Raw genomic sequence first — 22,349 nt, 5'->3', positions numbered from 1 at the left:
ACGTGATAACAAGTATGAACATTGTGCTTGTAGAGATATTATTACAGCACAACTGATGCCATTTGCTTAGTGCCTTATTTTGTGAATGGTGTTCAATAAAATTAAGTCAAGACATGTACATTGAAATGTAAACATAAAAAGTAGAATTAAAGAGGGATTCCACCAAAATAAAAAAAATTAAAAGCCAGCAGCTATAAATACTACAGCTGCTGACTTTTAATAAATGGACACTCACCTGTCCCGGGTTCCAGCGATGCCGGCAGCCGAGGCCGATCGATCGCTCAGCTCTCGGCTGCTGCCGTCACCATTCTAGGTGAGGGAATCAGGAAGTGAAGCGAATCGGCTTCACTTCCCGGTTCCCTACTGCGCATGCGCGAGTCGTGCAGCGCAATAGGAATTCTCTGCGCTGTCTCTGAGACCCGTGTGTGTCCCAGCAGACAGCGCGGCAGGACAGGAAATGGAGTAGACTCCCACGGGAGTCTATGCCCAGAAGTGGGTGTAAATACCTGTCTTTGACAGGTATCTCCACCCCCCTGAAAGGTGCCAGTTGTGACACCGGAGGGGGGGAGGGTTCCGATCAGCGGAGGTTCCACTTTAGGGTGGAACCCCGCTTTAATTTAAAGAACTACATATTAAGTAAATATTTTCATTTTTGTCATTAACCACTTGAGGACCGCCGTATTGCCATTGTACGTCAGCACAATGGCACAGGCAGGCATAATCACGTACATCCACGTGATTGCCTTCCAGCGGGTGGGGGGTCCGATCGGACCCCCTCCCGCTGGTTACGGCGGTCCGATTCGGTCCAGGAGCGCTCCGTGATGAGGGGATGGCCGTTGGTTTTCGGCCACCCCCTCTGGATCGCTCCTGGCCAATGAGAAGCTTCCTCCCCTGTGTATTGTTTACACAGGAAGGAGGAAGTGATGTCATTCTCCTCGGGGCGGTCTTTTTGACCGGACTACGAGGAGAACAGTAAAAGTAAGTGTGCACCAACACTACACTGACATGTAGGTACACACAGGCACACAAACCCCCCCGATCCCCCCCCCGATCGTCCCCCGATCCCCCCCCCGCCCCCCCTCCCCCCCCAGTCACAGTGTCACTGATTGCATTGATCATTTCTTTACTGATCAATGCATTCAGTGTCAGTTGTGACAGTAAAAACTGTCAGGACAGTTAGTGTTAGGTCCAGGGTAGCCCCCTATCACCCCCCAATAAAGATTTAACCCCCTGATTGCCCCTAGAGTTAACCCTTTCACCCCCTTTTGCCAGTGTCACTAAGCGATCATTTTTCTGATCGCTGCATGTGTCGCTAGTGTCGCTAGGTAGCTAGTTATTTTTTTAGGTTCACCGCCAGGTTTTTATAGCGCTAGGTACCCCGATATACTACCCAATAATGTTTTTAACCCCCTGATTGCCGCTAGTTAACCCTTTCACCCCCTTTTGCCAGTGTCACTAAGCGATCGTTTTTCTGATCGCTGCATTAGTGTCGCTACAGTCGCTAGGTAGCTAGTTATTTTTTTAGGTTCACCGCCAGGTTTTTATAGCGCTAGGTACCCCGATATACTACCCAATAATGTTTTTAACCCCCTGATTGCCGCTAGTTAACCCTTTCACCCCCTTTTGCCAGTGTCACTAAGCGATCATTTTTCTGATCGCTGCATGTGTCGCTAGGTAGCTAGTTATTTTTTTAGGTTCACCGCCAGGTTTTTATATCGCTAGGTACCCCGATATACTACCCAATAATGGTTTTAACCCCCTGATTGCCGCTAGTTAACCCTTTCACCCCCTTTTGCCAGTGTCACTAAGCGATCGTTTTACTGATCGCTGCATTAGTGTCGCTACAGTCGCTAGGTAGCTAGTTATTTTTTTAGGTTCACCGCCAGGTTTTTATAGCGCTAGGTACCCCGATATACTACCCAATAATGGTTTTAACCCCCTGATTTCCGCTAGTTAACCCTTTCACCCCCTTTTGCCAGTGTCACTAAGCGATAATTTTTCTGAACGCTGCATCAGTGTCGCTAGTGTCGCTAGGTAGCTAGTTATTTTTTTAGGTTCACCGCCAGGTTTTTATAGCGCTAGGTACCCCGATATACTACCCAATAATGGTTTTAACCCCCTGATTGCTGCTAGTTAACCCTTTCACCCCCTTTCACCAGCGATCACAGTATAAGTGTCACTGGTGACGCTGGTTAGCCAGTTAGTTATTTAGGTTCCCCGTCAGGTTTTTATATAGCGCCAGGGACCCCCATATACTACCTAATAAAAATTTGAACCCCCTGATTGCCCCTAGTTAACCCTTTCACCACTGATCACCGTATAAGTGTTACGGGTGACTCTGGTTAGTTTGTTTTTTATAGCATTTTATATTCAAATCCGGAAGGCAGTGCTTGGTTTTCGGGGTCCCGTACGTGGCTAGGCTCCCAAAAAGTCCCCCACATGTGGTATCCCCGTACTCGGGAGAAGCAGCAGAATTTATTTTGGGGTGTAATTTGACTTCTGCACATAGCATGTGTGAGCAATATATCATTTAGTGACAACTTTGTGCAAAAAAAAAAAAAGTTTGTAATATTCCCGCAACTTTTGGCAAAATATAAAATATTCCATGGACTCAACATGCCTCTCAGTAAATAGCTTGGGGTGTCTACTTTCCAAAATGGGGTCATTTGGGGGGGTTTTGTGCTATTTTGGCATTTTATGGCCTTCGAAACTGTGATAGGTAGTGAGGAGTTAAATCAAAAATTTGCACCCTTAGAAATCCTGAAGGTGGTGATTGGTTTTCGGGGTGCCGTGCGCGACTAGACTCCCAAAAAGTCCCACACATGTGGTATCCCCGTACTCGGGAGAAGCAGCAGAATGTATTTTGGGGTGTCATTTCACATATGCCCATAGCATGTGTGAGCAATATATCATTTAGTGACAACTTGGTGCAAAAAAAAAAAAGTTTGTAATATTCCCGCAACTTGTGGCAAAATATAAAATATTCCATGGACTCAACATGCCTCTCAGTAAATAGCTTGGGGTGTCTACTTTCCAAAATGGGGTCATTTTGGGGGGTTTTGTGCTATTTTGGCATTTTATGGCCTTCGAAACTGTGATAGGTAGTGAGGAGTTAAATCAAAAATTTGCACCCTTAGAAATCCTGAAGGTGGTGATTGGTTTTCGGGGTGCCGTGCGCGACTAGACTCCCAAAAAGTCCCACACACGTGGTATCGCCATACTCGGGAGAAGTAGCGGAATATATTTTGGGGTGCAATTCCACATATAACCATGGCATGTGTGAGCAATATATCATTTAGTGTCATTATTCAATCCCTTAGGACAAAAAAAATAAATATTCAATGGGCTCAACATACCCATCAGCAATTTCCTTGGGGTGTCTACTTTCCAAAATGGGGTCATTTGGGGGGGATTTGTACTGCCCTGCCATTTTAGCACCTCAAGAAATGAGATCGGCAGTCATAAATTAAAAGCTGTGTAAATTCCAGAAAATGTACTCTAGTTTGTAGACGCTATAACTTTTGCGCAAACCAAAAAATATACGCTTATTGACATTTTTTTTACTAAAGACATGTGGCTAAATAAATTTTGCCCTCAATGTATGACTAAAATTTAGTTTATTCGATTTTTCTTATAACAAAAAGAAGAAAATATCTTTTTTTTTTCAAAATTTTCGCTCTTTTTCCATTTATATCGCAAAAAAAAAAAATCGCAGAGGCAATCAAATACCATCAAAAGAAAGCTCTATTTGTGGGAAGAAAAGGACGCAAATTTCGTTTGGGTGCAATATTGCATGACCGCGCAATTACCAGTTAAAGCAGCGCAGTGCGAAATTGCAAAAAGACCTCTGGTCCTTAAGGTGTTTATTGGTCCGGAGCTGAAGTGGTTAAACTTGCTAAACAGTTACCATGTAGTGGTAACATCTTGCAACATATTGTTATTCAAGCTGCAAAATATATTGCTACTAACTAAATGCATGCTGTTAAAGCGGGAGTCCGCCGGGAGTCCGCCGGGAGTGCGCCGTTTTTTTTTTTTTTTTTTAAAGCCAGCAGCTACAAATACTGCAGCTGCTGACTTTTAAAATAAGGACACTTACCCGCCCAGCGCGCCCGCGATGTCGGCACCCGAAGCCGATCTCTCGATCGTCTCTCGGGTGCTGCCGCCGCCATCTTGGGTATGGGAAGCAGGAAGTGGAGCCTTTCGGCTTCATTTCCCGGTTCCCTACTGCGCATGCGCGAGTCGCAGTGCGCAATAAGGATGGTCCCCGCTGTCTCTGGGATCCGTGTGTTTCCCAGCAGGCAGCGGGGGACCTTCGGAAAGGGGCATGGATTCTGCGGAAAGGGGCGTACCTTCTGCAGAATCTACGCCGGAAGTGGGTGCAGATACCTGTACTGTACAGGTACCTGCACCCCCCTCCCCCCTGAAAGGTGCCAATTGTGGCGCCGGAGGGGGGGGGGGGGGGTTCCAATGAGCAGAAGGTCCACTTTAGGGTGGACCTCTGCTTTAACTAAGATTTTAAACATTTTTGTAAAGCAAGAGCTGTATATACTTAGCAAAGACAAATGCCTTCTAAAACTGGAATTTCCCAATTCATTTTGGATATTTTAAAAGGAAGTTAAATCAATACTGTAGTAACAAACTGAACAGGTAGACAAATCCTGTCTTATATGAAATATACAGCACTGCTAGATTTATTTTCACAAGTTAGGTCCATGGAGATCTGTCATATTCTTGCTATATTTCTATATTTAGCACACTTTTACTCATCCAGAAATGTGTAGACCTACCACCTGACAATGGTAATTAAACAGCTGCAGCTGCTCTAGTGAAGATAGCTTACAGTAAAGGTTTGCTGTTGCAACAGTGTTACACTTCATAAATACATATTATTTATTCTACATTTAATAAAATTCAGTCTTGGATTTCTTGGATTTCTAAATGCAGTCAAATGACAAACAAAGCTACAAATAACTTTTTTGCAGCATAGATGTACTTTGTAATGCAGATCCCATGAGAGAGACTGGGCAAAGGTTGTTTCGCACCTAGGTTAACTTTGCTAAATTTATTTTCACCCAAGTTAAAGCTCTGAATGTTCATCAGTGTGGAAAACCCTCCAGGAAATTTCTAATTTACATTAAACAGACTTATGGCTTCAAAAAGTAAATGTGTAAAAAAAATAAAAAAAATAATACATTTTGACTGACATAGCTGGTTTATGACAGCTGTTTTCCAGAGACATATTATCTGGGAAGGTGCAGACAAAAATAAATGGTGAATCTAAAACTATTGGTAAAAGGTCCTACAGATAAACATGATCACTGAGATTTTTTCTCCTTCTTACAATATTGTGTGGGGTTTTGCTAAGCCTCTTAATGAGGACAAGAATGCCAAGGGCAATGTAAGGTAGGCAGGAGTGATTTTCTAAAATATTAATATATTTTAGGTGTAGAACTCTAGAGACTCATAATCTGGAAATAAATGATTCCTACTACAAAACATTGTGAATAATATTTCCTAACTTGTATGTGGACTAATGAGAGATGCATTTCAAGGACCCTACTTATAAACTTTTGAGGAGAAATTCAACAGATAATAAAAATCTATCAATTATTACATTTATATGTCTAAGCCATCAAATTAAATTCTTGTTTATTTATTTTATTGTCTTATTTTGATAAATATACAGACTATGCAGCTATAAGGTATTGTTATGATAATATTATAACTAGAACTGCACTGTAGAAAAAAAATGTGTATATATATATATATATATATATATATATATATATATATATATATAGTGGCTTGCTCACTGTATACTCTCAACATGTCTTTTTATATCTTGGTAATCAACTATAGTTTGTATTATGTACCCAGTGATTCCTTGCAAGGAACCCATTTATTTTCAGCTTGACTAGATAACAGCCACAGGCATCCTAAAGGCAAGCAATGACATATCATCAGGACAGATTTAACCATATTTACTACACTGGTACCTAAAACAAAATAAGTATTTACTGTTATATACAATTAAAAATGTTAATATTCTATGTAATGTCAATCCATATTTATACTACCACTTCTAATCTGTGACAACTTCACCCAAAACAGATTCACTAAACATATTAGTGTTAATAGTTTCACTCATCAATTAAAAGCATTTTTATCATGGAAATCTATTCACTCTGCACAAAAGAAGCAAGTTAAAAAATCACTTTTGCAAATACCTATGTTAAAGAGGGATTTCACTGTGAAAAAAATATATTAAAAGCCAGCAGCTACAAATACTGCAGCTGCTGACTTTTAATAAATGGACACTCACCTGTCCCAGGGTCCAGCGATGTCGGCAGCCGAGGCAGATCGATCGCTCGGCTCTCGGCTGCTGCCGCCACCATTCTAAGTGAGGGAATCAGGAAGTGAAACGTTGCAGCTTCACTTCCCAGTTCCCCACTGCCGTGGGAGTCTATGCCCGGAAGTAGGTGTAAATACCTGTCTTTGACAGGTATCTGCACCCCCCTTCCCCCAGAAAGGTGCCAATTGTGACACCGGAGGGGGGGAGGGTTCAGATGAGCGGAAGTTCCACTTTAGGGTGGAACCCCGCTTTAAGTTACATGTCACCTATACATAGAAGAATATTACATTTATGTCTGAACAGACTTTTTATACGACTAATCATAAGTTGAACTGAGTCTGTTTTACTGATGTACCACTCCTTCAGCATTCCCCTTTTTTATGTTTTCATAAGGTTCATGAGTTTCAGGCAGTTAAAATAGTACTTCTGCATCGAAATTCAACATTATTAATATTATCTTATATTTTTAACTCCATGGTGGTATAATGTTAAAAGGTGCCATCATCCCAAACAATAATGTATCTAGAATTTATCATTGTATCATTTATCAATATGAAACCAAAATCAAGAACATGGGGACATGACCTCAAACTAACTGGAGGAAAGATCAAAACAAATGTTTTTTTCCATAAAGTTTTTATTTAATACAACAATCGATACAGACAAGTGGGTTAACACAGTTGTATTGGTACAGCTTATGGTCAAGAAAACAAATCAATAACAAATAGAGATGATATACCGTAGGTGCGCCCTGACCAGGGCTGTAATCAAGGATCAGGAACGGTTTATAATAATGAAATGAAATCTAAGGGTGGAGGGCCATTTTCACCTTTCATCGCCCTCCAAGTCCCCCCCCCCCCCCTGCAAAAGGCGAGAGGAGAGGGTTTGCAACTCCAAGCCTGGTCCAGGAGTTAACTGTAGTGGTGCTTGGTAGGGTGTGGCAGGCGACTAAAAGGGGGTGCCTGCTTCAAGGAGATAGCAAAGTAGAGGGAAAAGGATAAGAGAAAGGAGCGTATAGGAGAGAGGATAGAGGGAGGGAGGGTCAAGTTGAAGAAAGAAGGGAGGGGAGAGGGGGAAAAGGAATAGCCATGGGTGTTTAGCATAGGTATAGGGAACAGGGATGGTGCCACGCCCGCCCCTGATGACGGGGGGTGGTTTTCCCACAACCCTGCGAAAGGTAAGTATTTTAGTCAGGGGTTACATATTGCCAGTACTTATCAGTAGTCATGAAATGTGACCAGCAGGCCCAAGTACATGAGAGTTTGGTCATTCTTTCCTGTGAGATATGGATCAATTCCTCCATATCTTTGATTCTTGAAATTCTTGCGAACCACTCCCTGACTACCGGAATGCATGTTGAACGCCAGTGTGTAGGAATGCATAACCTAGCTGCATTGACCATATGCATGGCAAGCGATTTCTAGTAGTTTTTTTTAGATAAGGATGTGTGGTGTAGAAGGAACTGTGCTGGCGTGTAGTCAAGGTGAATGCAGTAATCTGTAAGATTAAGCTATGAACTTCCCTCCAGAAGGTTTGAAGATTTGGGCAATCCCACCAAATCCCACCACTTGTGGGTCTGACAAAGCATTAAGGGTATGAAGAAGTCTTGGGGAAAAGATTTCCGTGAAGGCTGTATAATATCGGAGGGTGAATCCGTCGGGACCCGGGCTTTTGCCTATTTTCATTTGTTTTAAAGCAGCTTCTAATTCTATGGCGGAGAAGTGCTTTTCCAAGGCTTGTGTTTGCTGGGAGGAAATGGGTTTGGGACTACATTGGGAAAGGAAATCCTGAATAAGGGCCTTGCGCGTTTCAAGGGAGGCCTGAGTCGATTGATTAGGATGGCGATTGTAGAGTTTTGAATAGAAGCATTCAAATTCTTTGGCTATATCTTCATTCTTTGCTAGAAGGGTACCACTCGAGTTGCGAATGTTGTGGATGATGGACGACAGTTTGGCGGATTGTACTGATCGTGCCAGAAGGCCTCCACATTTATTGCCATGTTTGTAGAAGATCCTCTGGCCAAGGATGTAACGTCTTTTGGTGCGTTTACCCAGTTCCTCTAAAAGGAGGGTACAGGTATTGGTCAGTTCATGTAGGGTAGTTTGAGCTTGGGTCTGTTTGTGGGACAATTCTAGCATTCTAATTGGCTTCAAGAGGGTGTTAATATGTTCCTGATGGAGCCTTTTGGCCTTTGCAGTTAAGGCTAATAGTTTGCCTCGAATCACGCATTTGTGTGCTTCCCAGAGCAAAATCGGGAAAATGTCCTGACTTGAGTTCTCCTCAAAGTACAGCCGGATACGTGAGTGTACATGTTCAAGAGCAGCTGGGTCTTTGAGTAGCGAGGGGTTGAATCGCCAAACTTTTGTTCTGGGGCACATTTCAGAGAAAGAAAGTGTGACTGTAATGGGGTGGTGGTCAGATAGGAACATTGGTTCAATGGGGAATTGTTGTAGGAAAGGCAGGTCTGCCTGGGAGAGAAAAAAGAAGCCAATCCTGGAGTATTTTTGGTGAGGGGCAGAATAGATAGGTGTAGTCCTTGGTTGAGGGAAACAAAGTTCTCCATGTGTTATGGAAGGTTAAGGTTTGAAGTTGGGTTTTAAACTGTTGTAACGCCCTATATGTTAAAGTAGACGTCCCCGTGGAGGTATCTAGTAAGGGGTTTAGAGGAGAATTAGACGAGGTCAGAAGTTCACAAACTTTTTGGTAAAAGGCAACCTGGTGGTCATTGGGGCAATATATATTAGCCAATGTTATTGGTTTAGAGGCGTATGTCCCTTTAAGAAAAACAAACCTACCCTCTGGGTCTATTAGAGAGTCTGTCATTTGGAAATTTGCATATTTAGAAATGAGAATAGAGACGCCTTTTGATTTGTCTTCAGGGTTTGTGGCATGGAAGGCAGAGCAGTATATGTGTTTGGATAATTTGGGTATAGCGCCCGACCGGAAATGGGTCTCCTGGAGGAAAATTAAATGTGATTTAAGTTTGGTAAGAAATGACAGAACTTGGGATCTCTTTTGTGGGAAGTTAAGGCCTTTCACGTTGAGAGATATGCATTTCAATGTTAGGGGAGGGTTCGTTTCAGGTTTGGGCTGCATGATATTGTGCTGGATCTTGACTGGGAGTACAGACGGTTATATCCAGTCAAGGTGGGGGGTCCGCCAGGGGGGCAGGTGCGGGCCAAACCTGAGGGAGGTCAGAGTGGGAAAAGGGAGGAAGGGAGGAGGAAGAAGATGAGTAGGAGGGAACAAGGGGGTAAGAGGAGATGAGAAAGATAAAGAGAGAAGGGGGGTAAGGAGGGTGTAAAGGACGAATGAAAAGGGAGAGAATAGTAACCCAGAGGTGGGAATAACTTAGCTAGCCACCTAAAAGAGGGGAAAAGAAAGCCTGGGGTGTCAGCCTTGTCCCAAAGGGCCTGCTGTGTGGGGGTAGTAGAAAAGGCGGGGACCTCAGATTGGGTGTAAGGGGTCCGGGGATCGAGAAAGGAGTAATAGGTTTGCACCTTATGTGCAATAGACTGTAGTTGAATGGGGAGCCTACCCCTAGCAGAAAACAAAACTAGACCGTAGTTTAAACAGTAGAAAAACATTGAGAACACTATAACATATTCATTGTATCTTGTTAACCATGGATCAAAATACAATATTGTCATAACCTGTAATAAAAAGTTTCAGCAATATCAAAAGGAACAATAAAACAAGGAATCAATCGATCCAATCCCCACAAGGGGGCAAGGAAGAAGAGATTAGGAAGGGGAAAGTAGGTCAATGGGAGCGGGGGATGGGGGGTTGTAGAGGGGGGAAGAGGGGGCAGGGAGCAAGGAGGAAGGAGGGACAAGGGAAGGCACGGAGTAGGGCAGGAGGGGGGCAAGGTAGAGAGGGGGGAAAGGGGAGGGTGGAGGAGGGGGAAGCAGGGGTGGGGGAAGCAGGGAGGAGGGAAAGGGAGAGGCACTGAGGGTGAATTAAAGGCAATTATCTGGAAGAAAAAGACAAAAAAAAACTGTGGAAGCTTATTTAGTCCTGGTTATTTCAGCAGGAAACCATTGAGAGCAAAATAATCAGGCTATGTCAGGGAGCTGCTGAGGTGGCCATATAGCAGGTGTGGGAATGGCCCTATTGGTATAATGTATAAGCCTTTTAAAGTGCTCTAGCCAACTTCAGGATTCCAGGGGTTGCCCGGCCGTATCAACAGAGTGTAATCAGTAGCTCCAAGTTCCTTATAGTTGAGTTTAGTGACAGTCCTTTAGAACATCCCCAGCAGTCGGGGTGATAATAAAACAATGTCAGTCAGATCATAGAGTGGAGGAACCCATGTGGCACTGGGCAGTGTTGCGGTACATTAAAAACCAGGCCATGAGTCAGGAAGGAGGCGAGCACCCTCATGGTCAGCTCTGCAGCAAGGGTTAGGAAGGGGCAGGGCAGCTAGGGCAAAAGAGCAATTTCAGACAGTGGTAAGTGGTCTGCTGCTACCAGTGTAGGTAAGGAGCATAAGGTCCTGCTGCATTTATGTTGGACAGGTAAGTAAGAGAGCGTTAGCGTCCATTCAGGCAGCTGCGGTAAGAAAGTCTGGTATCTTCCTTTGCTTGGTATTGAGGAGAGAGGCATAGTGGAGCATCCAATTAAGTTAAATGTCAGCTATGGGGCAGGGGATAGGAGAATATGAAAGGTACATGTGGGATAAAAAGGTGTGAAGGTGGCATGTGGGGATGGATACTCACGCACAGTAGGTTATGTTAGGTATGACGGTCTTTAGGCCTCCAACATCTCCCATCTAACAGGCAGAGATGGCAGGAAGTCTGGGCTTCATTGGTGTAGGTTGCGGTGGGATGAGCGGGTGCTCGGAGACATAGGGCCCGGTCTGTGTATGTGGGATCTCTGTCGTGAAGCTTTCGGTGAGGGGTTGAGAGAAACCAGTAGCCAGGGTTCCGCGGGGAAGTAGAGTGCATACCAGTCCGGGAGATCGATGTTCGGGAGATCGAGAAACCTTGGAGGTCCTCTGGCGTACGAAGCAGGGCAGAGCGCCCCCTAGTGGATGCAGATAATCCAAAAGGAAATTTCCAGAGGTACTGAATGTTTCTAGCCCGCAGAGCATCCAATAAAGGCCCCAAGGCTCTCCTATTTATAAGGGTTATCTGGGAGAGGTCCTGAAATAACTTCACCTCGGTCCCATTGTATAGTTTGTACAGTTTGTATTCCAAGGGGTACCTCATTCTGTCTGTTATAAATATATGTAGATTTTTTTCTAATGCTGTAATCCTAAGAAAACACACTTTGTATCATGTTTAAATCATTTAGTATGTATACGTCCTTTGTTCTGGCAGTAAAAACAAGCTAGCCTAACAAATTAATGAGTAATGTGTATGTAAAATTTAGACAAATATGTTGTCAGCATATAGCTATAAGCAGAAAAGCATCATCACTCTTCAGCTGAAGTCCCACATATCTCATTATTCGTAAGAAGAGGACTATTTGATTTGACAGAAATGGCAATGCCAATTGACAAAGACAAGTGTATTGAGACAAGAATGAAGTATGTTCTTGTGTAAGTACAGTGCAAAAAATATATATAAATAACTAGCATCTCAATACTAACAGTGGTAGACTTTTTTTTTTGTTTACAAACGACTTTTATTATTTGCAAGGTCAGAGTATAAAACAATTAAAGTGATGGTACAGGTATAAAAATATATAACAATAACAATAAATGTAGTACAGGAATATACCAATGATTATGGTTAGATGAATAATAGAAAAAGAATATCTGTAGATTTGCACATTATTGTAATATTGACTATATAAAAGTGGTAGAAATGGGAAGAGTTATATAGCGATTAATACGTGAATGTTGCGACAGGGAGGTGAAAGATAGCAAAAAACGGAACCTAGGTTCCCCCTCCCTCGCCCAACATCTCCCACTCTCTCTTAATTTAAAGGAGCAGTATCCCATAGCATCCACTTCTTTTGGTAAAGGGGCATTGAGTCGTATAGCATGTGGTGAATTCTTTCTGAAAGTTTGATGTTCATCATGCGATTAAGGATTTGTGGCCAAAGTACCGTAGTGGAGCGCCAATTAAAAGCTATGGCCCAATGTATATTGCTTAGGAATGTATGGATTAGGGTAATGTTGCTCTTTGGGATATCTTGTATGGGGAAAAATAGGAGACATATTTGGGGCGTAAGAGAGAACTTTTTACCGGCTATTTTTTCTATAATTTTGCTGGCCTTATGCCAAATGTATTTTATGTGAGGGCAATCCCAATAGATATGTAATAGGGTTCCCTGGGAGGGGCAACCCCTAAAGCAGAGAGGGGAAATTAAGGGGTAAAATGTGTTAAGTTTGGCAGGGGTAAGGTACCATCTATGTATCAATTTGATGGATGATTCTCTAATTGAGGTTGTGTTTGTGCATTTATGTAGGTTTGTAAGAATAGAGTCCCACTGCTCTGAAGTATATGTGGTATTTAGATCAGATTCCCACTGTAGCATGGGGAGTGTTTTCTCAGGCATGTTGGACTCGTTTAAGCACTTATAAATTTTGGAGATTAAACCCCTATCTCAAGGGAAGGAGATGCAAATTTGTTTGAATTGTGTGTAAGGGGGGTGGAGAGTGAGTGAATGCAATTTCTGATAGAAATGTTTTATATTGGTATAGTTTTCTAATTCAGAGGGTGGGAGATCATATCTTATTTGTAGACTAGGGAAGGTGAGAAATTAGTTATTGTGAGAGAGTGATTTTAGGTGCGTTAGATTATGTAGCTTCCAATGCAATAGAAAATTATGATCATAAGCTCTTTCTGGGGAGGGAAAGCGAGGGTCGCCTAGAAAGGAAGCAAGGGGGGGAGTGTCAGAGGATAATTTGAATTTAGAGACCTGTTTATTCCCTAGTTGAAGAGTGTGAGTAACGATAGAGTTTAAATGCCTTGGTTTTTGTGGAGGTATAGATATGGACCAGAGGAGTCCTTGTAGATTATAGGGTAGGATAGATTCTTCCTCAAAGCGGAGCCAAGGGATATGAGGTGAATGTGCATACCATTGTGCTAATTGGGTGAATCTGGCCAAAAGATAATACTGCTAGAGGTTAGGGATGCCTAGACCTCCCTTTATTTGGGGTTTAAACATAAGAGAATTGCTAAATCTGGGATTTTTGTACAGTGGTACACTTTTGAGGTTCATTATTCATGTTTGCTAAAAATAATGCCTTGAGGTAAAATGTAAAGCTAATACATTTTTTTGTATAATATTTATTAGCATAAAAGATCTGTTTTAAAGAAGTATAAATACACAATACAATGGAAAGAGCTGTACATTCATGTACATGAGTTTAAATTGCATTAATGAATAATGGAGCCTCTATTCCATTGGTAGACATTTGGCAGCATATTTGTCAACTGGCAAAAAAAATAAAAATGTATCCACTGAATCATACAGTCTCTAGAAACCAAGTTGTTGCCACCCAGTCCCCCCCCCTCCCCAATTGGATGATACTACAGGAACCCACCTTCATAATATAGAGGGGTTGGGATCTCTGTAGTCCTCCAAGAGATCTGAGAGCAAAGTAACTGATAAGATACAGGCAGAGAGCACAGAAAGTTATCAACTGAAAAGATTTCTGATCAAAAGATATTTTTACACTTATCAAATACATAAAACAAAACACTTTCAATAGCATACCGTGTTTAGCAGACCAAAAAGGTCTGAATAAGAAGCATTTGTTGTTAAGGTTTAGATAACCTTTGATATCAACATGGTAACTTCCCTCTAAAAATAAGAGGTTATAGTTATACAGTATAGAGATATATAAAATATTTTCTCATAACAGATGTTGTAAACATTTTGTGTTAATAACAGTTTGTGCTATTGTTTAAGTAACTAGCTATTTTGTTGCAGTAGAAATCTCATTTTGCATTTTATTTTAATTTATAGTCATTAATTGCTATAGAATATAGAAAATAGAATAAAACCTGTTCTCACTTATTATGTGTTAGATCGACTGCACAGCAAAAGGAATGACCTGGCTGAAAACAGATAGTATAATATTTTATATAAATTACTGTTCTGGTGAATTGTCCCTATAACATATGATTCTTTCAGATATGGTGCTATATTGTATTACCATCTCTCATCATAGTTAAGGCTCTCTGTTCTAAGCCATTGGAATGATGCTTAAATTGAAAACTTGAGAGAACAGTCCTTTACATGATGCATTGTAGGACATCTTTGTTTGTCAGTAGTCCTTACGCAGCTTTCTGGTGCAGCTTTTGGAAAACTTTTACACAGGGAAAGGTGTCAGATTATGCTAAACTCCCTAACAGTGAGACTTCCTGGGATCTCTTGTAAAATGGCAGGCTAGTTATTAATACAAAGCATCAGCTTTGTTATATGGTTTTTAACAAATAATGTCCATGTTTAAGTATAATACACTAATGTGTTTAATTGGATACTACTGATCAATTATTTCAGAATACTGCAATGATCAATGTGTCTGCAACCAACTTGAGTTCAACGAGGGGGTGGACAATAAGTCACCAATTTTCCTATGGAAAATATACTGTATACCAGTATTGATGATGTGACTGTGTGTGTCCCTGCTGAGTGTATAGCCAATGCATTGGTTGAGAATACACATAACTAATTTTGATACAAATGTATGTTAAAAGAAATGCATATAAACTAGTACCATATTATATCTATGGCTAGTTTAATTGCCATACTAATCTGATACCTGCTTGATGGATTTATATTATAAAAAAATAAAAAATAAAGTGGAAAACTGCTTATTCCTAAAGCAGAGGTATACCCACCTCCACTCCAGCACTGTGGTGTTGTGGATCGCTCTCACTTCGTATTCAGGGTTTGAGTTTTCAGATATTTTGATTGGTCAGGCCAAGATGATGTAACTCCTATTCAAGTGTTAGTTGTCCCTTCATCTTCATAGATGCTGAACTTTGCAGCTCTTTGTACAATGCAGACAGGCAGGTTAGAAACAAATGCAAAAAAGAAATGTCTCTTCTTCATTAAAAAAAAATGCCCCTTTTTAACCAAAGTGACACTTTAAGCTAATGTTAAACAATAAGCAAGATTATGGGGGAGCTTTACTAAAACTGGTGCACACAGAATCTGGTAGCTTGTTCAATTATGCTCCGATGATAAAACTTAAATGCTGATGGGTTACTATGAATATCTGCACCAGATTCTGTGTGCACCAGTTTTAGTAAATCTCCCCCATTGTCTAGGCACATGAAAGAGCTGTATATAATATATTATTGATACAACTGTTGCTTTATTTATTTTTTCTCCATTTAGAAACATTTTGTACAGTCTTGATGGAACATCATCTAGGTTCTCAGTACTCCAAGAAGCACAAGAGTATTGCAAGATTACAAAGTCAAATGAAACACTTCTAACAACATTGCAAGAGGTGTTGAACTGCATTGGCTCTGCTCAGTTATATCTCAAAGAGAGCCTTTACCTGTTTGAGACGGAATAAAATACTAAAATATTGTGACACTATGATTCCATAAATGTCTAATTTAAAATAAATGGTAACTGTCATTTTTTTAATTCTCTATGCAGTGGCAAACAATATATCCCCCACAGTTCTTTTGTTTTTTTTATACATCACTGCATACAGCTGGTTGTCATTTCATACCGTGTGATGAAAAAGTGTCCAGATTTCATTAAAACTCAGGCTTGTTCTCCTTCCCTGATGACCTGAGAAACAATTGTGTAGGTGTTATAGTTTTAAAGTCAGCCTTACAATCTGAAATGACTTTTCTATTGGTGTCTGTTATAAGTCATGCTTTTGAGGAGATCGGATAAAGCAAGGGGAATATAAAAATAATCTAGTTACTCAAAATTAACTCATGATCCGCTTGCTGGATCTAAATCTAATTCTGTGTTGTAATGCATATTAATGAACTGACACAACATATATATATATATATATATATATATATAGTTAATTTCATTTTTTTAAGCCAGTAGAAATTTGTACTTTCACAGAACTTTTCACTGACGTATTCTTACACTGTCTGTTTATGATGGTATTTATTTTTAAAAAGGATAACATCAGATGCATGATGTTAAATCATTACTCTATATATATATATATATATATATATATATATATATATATATATATATATATATAGATGACTAGCAATAGTGATATTGCTTTCAAAACGTCCACTAAGGAGGTTTCCCCTCACTTGCTATTTTAGGGATCCTTATTTTTGAAATAGGAGATAAGGGAAAAGCTCCCCAATGGTGACATGAGCAGCATTTCAATTGAAGACAAGACAGGTGTTTGAACTTTCCCCATTTCTCGAAAATAACACTAAAAAGTATTAGTAAAAAAAAAAGTAGAGTTCTACATTCAATGTCACTTCTACTCTAGGGTGCTACTGTTTGAATTTTTTCTTTGCAGGTGAGAAATTTATGTTACCTAAGAGGAACATTCCTCTAAAAAGATAAACATGATAATGCATCAACAGTTTTTTTTTTGTTACAATTATTAGTTATATGTAAGACAAAATGCTGTATAACATAACATATAACATAACAGCTCATAAAAAATATATAAGACTGTGATTACCAAAAAAACAAAACACTATTTAGAAAAGTGAATGTTCGCTTAGGTTACTAAATAAGGTAAAGCTTTGTTTTCTTTAATCAACCAATCATGTAATTTCAAAAATGTTGTTCCTTCTTTTTCCTTCACACAAGATTAAGTGTTTAAATGTAACAAATTCTTCTTATTTACTAACTTTGACTTTATAAAGTGAACATACAATTTTAAAAGTAAACATTCACTTCCCTATGTGAACAGGCTCCATTCCCCAAGTAAATCACCTCTTCTCTTGTCTCTAGGTCTAGGTTCCAAGGCTGCATTGCATTTGCTCTTGATTTGTCCAAGAAAATTACTGTTACATAGATTTTAGGCCAAAGTTCTGCTGTCTTTCTGTTAAAGTAGTACTAAAGCCTCAACAAATTTATTACAGATAAGCCCCCCTTGCCCTATTAATCACTTGCAAATTGCAAAATAAAGGTTTGCCAGAATGCACACTAAACATATTTTTTTTCCCTGTGAATGGCACAGTCTCTAGCTTCTACCTTGCAGCTTGTCTGAACTTCTAGTCAGGGAATGTGCACTATTAATCTAAAAAAGAGTCCACTGACTTCCTCCTCGTGACTATTGATCTCATCATTTTTAGCATGGGCACCATGAATTCATATCTATCCCCCCCTGGCTTCCAGTTTATGACCAGCACAGACAGAATTGGCAAGTATTCTGTGAGTGCACACATAAGAGTGGCTCCAGCAGGGTTCCATAGGAATCTGTCACCCAAGGAGCTGCCCTTACAATGGAAGTCCAGGTCAATAATGGATGTGCCTGGTAAAATAAGGAAAAATGCAGGAGCTGTAGAAAAGGCATAGAACAATGCAAATGCCATAAAATTATTATTATTTTTTTAATTGAGATAAATAACACTTTAATTTTTTATGCATTGAGTTTCTAGTGTGTACCACAACATGTACTTAGCAAACAGATTTATGTCACAAATATTACTAGGCATAGCTCATTTTCAATCTAATGCAAATAGAGTAGTAATTGCTCTTTCTTCTAAAGCTCTCAGGCACTTTACTGACATCATTTCCCAGACAGATTTCAGTTTTGTAATTGTCTTATGTAATTTCAATATTAAAAGAAAAAAAATACATTGATCAATCGTTTTTTTCATATTTTAATTAGTATAATTAGTTAGGTATGAAAATTATTCATAAAGTGTTTGTGAATTAAACCAATGCATGCTGTAACTGAATTTGCCCTATATATCCATGACCTCCAGTTATGAGAGGGTTAAATATCTCAGATGAATCAAACGACATCACATATTAAAGTGTATGTAAAGCCAAATTTAGACTCAAAGTTAAATGACTGTGTAAGGTAATTTTTTGCTGCCTTTGTCCAACTTGGGGGACATAAACCAAAAGGAAATCTATCCAAAGTAAATGAAATTCACATCTTTGACAGTTGTCACCAGAACAAGTGCTTCCATTGGAAAACGTTCTCTCCATAAATTTATGGAATGCCCTTCACTTTATGTCTAGATGACAATTGTTTCCAGGACAAATAGAGGGGTGAATCTCACCAGCAATGACACAGACAGCAATAAAAGCTGGGCAAAGGGTCAAACTCCTTTCTACTCCATCAGAAAAAGTTGAATTTCCATTCACTGTAAAAACAACAACACTATTAAAAAAGGTAAAATTGTAGGGCTGAAATATTGACAAAGTACATTGCTGGATAGTAAATTTAAACATGCTGCTAAACACTGCCCAGCCAGAATTTCATTTCTGTATTATTTACATCCCACAGATTGTGTACAATCTTGGAGGGGTATGTGGCTACTTGGTGCAGAAAAGGAGTGCAACATGCTGAAAATGGCTCCACAACCTACACAGGCTACTCCTATTTTCATCTCATATTTTTTATCTTTACTGAAAGAATGCCTAGAGATAGAGGATCTAAAGACTAGCCCCACCCTGTGGAGTCTGGGAAGGGACAAATAATGTTTCTGGACAAAAAGTATAGGATTTTCTATTATTTTTCTGGGGAATCTATTAATGTTGTAACCCTATACATTGATTTAAATGACCATTTTATTTTAAAGAGGTTGTAAACTCTCCCTCACAACTTTGTCCCATGTAAATCAGCATAAAAACCTTAATGAACACTGCTTGTAGATATCTCCTTACTTGCTTAGTATTGTTGTAATCCTTTTTGTTCTTTAGAATGACGTCACTGAGCATGCCCATATCTCCCCTGGTTTACGGCACACTCTCTATGTGCTTGTCTATCTGTTATCAGGACTTCCTACGGCACACCACTGATATCCCAGGAGGCTGCAGAATCATTCAGAGCATCCTCCTACACACCATGTGCCCATGTGACATCACATGCAGTGTAAACTTGGCCATTACTGCAGTCTTATCAGTTGAATCTGATAAGACTGACAAAGGCAAACATTAGACAATCGGCACAAGTAAATACTAAGAAATAAAACAAGTTGGCTATGAACAGAGAAGCAGGGTTTCCATAGAAACGCTGGATTGAGAGGAAGGCTTGGTTAACAGTACATGAACTGCTCCATGTAAGGGCCGAAATACACTCCACTGTGGACTTAGAAAACAATACTTAAGATGGCGCTACCTAACCCGTGGAAACAAGTTTTTTAAAGTTTCTTTAAACAGTAAGTAATATGCGATTTGGGCTGGATTACAGTGGCTATAGTTTGATAATTACTTATTATAATGGACTAAATGAAAAGAGGCATCAGGGTGGGAGAGTTTACTTCCTCTTTAAATGGACACAGTCGTTAATCTCATGAAAGCTTGTCAATGTTACAATGTTAAATGAAATGTAATTTTAAATATTTTTAAATCTACAACTTTTATTTAGATCATACCTTGTGACCCTGTCACAAACTTCCTTACTCAAGCACTTGCTGTCAAAGGGTGACAATATTCCATCCCTGTTTCACAATTGTACTCCTGTGTTTTAATGCTACCCTACAAAAAAACTCTATGCAATACAACAAGCTATGCCACATAGCCTGCATTTTTTGACAGGACCATAAAATGTGAGCTGTGGTGTGCATAACTGAGTAGAGTATACAGAGAGTGCATAGCAATATTCATTCTCCAGTATGACCTCCCAATGTAATTTAGTTAGAATTTAAGTCTACTTTACATCTGTTGTAGAGAAAAGGTTCTTCCATTGCTCTAACAGAGGTTCTTCCTTCAGATATGTAGACTTTAGTTAGTTAGTATTTAAAACAAATTACATGTTTATGTTGAATTACTGTAAAAGGAAAGTCATAATCTTCTGTTTTTTATGGGTTCAGATATTATGTTTTACTGGAAAGTACCATAAAACTTAATCAGATTTAATTTATCATTTGTTTATTCATTTTTTAATTAGTAATGCTTAGTGTGGTGTATATTTTTGTTTGTACAAATGGGCAGTTATATGATACAAATCTATTTATTAAACTTTGTTTACAATTTAGTTTTACATAAGTGTAAAAGCTTTGCAACCAAATTATATTTTAGTTAGGTGAAATCAGTAACTTTACAAAATCTGTAAAAGAAAAATTCTAACCTGTCACAATATGCATTTTCAAAATAGGCTGTTCAGGTTATTATTAAAAATCAGTCCTTGAGTTTACATCAATTAACTTTCCTAGCTAGGAGAGGGATCAGGAAGAATGATGTCATCAGTCTACTGCCGGCAGAGGGAATAATTTTCTCAGTGCTTTCTTTTCTCATGATCATTCAGACTGAAAAATCGTAACTTTGTAGCAATTCACAGGGGGAGAGGCAGAAACATTGACATTTCTGTGTGAGACCACATTTGAATACACAACATGTGCATGAGGTAGTTGTAGTCATAATAGTGGATTTGCAAAAATAACATTTGAATACTGTCCATGGTACTTTTTTTATTTGCATTAACATCCACATTTTCATGACAAGCTTTTGGTGTGTGTTCCCTTCTTCAAGGTCAAACCATACTAATCTGAGTACTTTAGTACTAAGCGGATTTGTAAGAAGGGGAAAAAACCCTGAAAGCTTGTCCTGAAAACGTGGATATTAGGGCAAAAAAAAAAAAAAGTATTACAGACAGTATGCAATTTTTTTTCTTACAACATATGCAAGAACTGTCTGGCACTAGGATTTACATGATGATATTCCCTATGAGCCAGAATTTTAGTGCAGGAAGTACAAACTAACCCTGGATTGTTCCTAAACAATGATGGAACCATTCTGCTCTTAAGGGAAACAGATTAATTGGGGTTCATTTACTATAGCAATAGAGTATTAGTGAATCAGGTAAAGCTTTGTTCATGCTATTTATGCAATCACAGTCAAGCAAAAATCCTGTAAAGTAAATGTTAGTAGATAAAGTGCAACTGTGTTCACTTTGACTGGCCAGTCATCCAGGAGTGAAATTCAAAAGAACGGTATTTGTATACAGTGTATGCAGCATCTAGGGTTTATTTGGGTTAATTTACTTTGTACTTATTATTGATCTTTAAATTGCTATAAAAAACTATGTCTGACATACATGTAAACATGTTATGTATTTTCTAGTTATGTATTTTGCAGTCTGCTTGTGACCAATATGTGTAGTAAAGCCTAACCAATCCCTTTTTTCTCCTGGGTTTTACCTGGATTCAATACTAGACTTCACTTGCTGGTGAAAACTGTGCAGTGTCACAACTATGGCATACTGTAGATTCAATACCGGAATAGATACAATGTAGATGAAAAAATCCATCCTTCAGCTACAAAACAAGGGGGCTGTGGAAGTCTATGATCCCACCTGATTACTACATACCAAGGTCATATCCAAATTGGATATCCCCTGTAACTAAACATAGTAAATCTTAAAAATCCATTCCTACTTTAACCCATGATCAATAACATTGACTGGAGCAGTTGAGACTATAGACTACAGATGGATTTGTGTGGCTACCTTGCCTTTGAACCATGACCAATGAAACTAGCACGATCCAAGATTAATTTATTCAGATTTGTTTTCTCTTATTTTTCCTTATATTCTTTTTAACATTATGTCAATCAGTTCAAAGCACAGAATTTAAAAATAAAAGTTATTTGAAATAAATACTTCTGTAATCCTTTCTTTTCTTTTAATTCTTTTTTGTTAAATGAATTTGAAAACTATCCATATAAATATTAATTAGGTATATGTTTACAGCGATGGAGAGCAGCATTTTTTATTTTAAAGTTTCACCATGTTTCTGTGTTCAAACCAAGTTTAGAAGGATTAAGCAATGTGTTTTAAAAGATAACATTACATTTTTTATTTATCTTTTTATACCTAATAAGATTCTTTACACTAATTATTTTCACAACGCTAGCAAGATATAAAATTATTTACACATATAGAACTTAGCAAACAGGATCAAAACAC

At 39.2% G+C, this 22,349-nt stretch overlaps 1 protein-coding gene across 5 annotated transcripts in view; it reads left to right on the top strand.

Annotated features, from left to right (window-relative positions):
- Positions 1-22,040, top strand: part of NAALADL2 (N-acetylated alpha-linked acidic dipeptidase like 2) — a 1,383,985-nt gene extending 1,361,945 nt beyond the window's left edge. For all 5 annotated transcript variants that reach the window (XM_077487950.1, XM_077487951.1, XM_077487952.1 and 2 more), the window contains one exon: positions 15,653-22,040. In XM_077487950.1, the coding sequence (XP_077344076.1) occupies positions 15,653-15,836 (184 nt within the window). In that variant the 3' untranslated portion in view covers positions 15,837-22,040. The remainder of the gene's footprint in view (positions 1-15,652) is intronic.
- The last annotated feature ends 309 nt before the right edge of the window (positions 22,041-22,349 follow it).

Source organism: Lithobates pipiens, unplaced genomic scaffold (genome assembly GCF_037356315.1).
Source record: "Lithobates pipiens isolate NorthernLeopardFrog02 unplaced genomic scaffold, aLitPip1_a1.2 Scaffold_18, whole genome shotgun sequence".
NCBI classification, from domain to species: domain Eukaryota; kingdom Metazoa; phylum Chordata; class Amphibia; order Anura; family Ranidae; genus Lithobates; species Lithobates pipiens.
The sequence above is the reverse complement of the archived record's forward strand: the minus strand, read 5'-3'. Positions and strand labels throughout refer to the sequence as shown.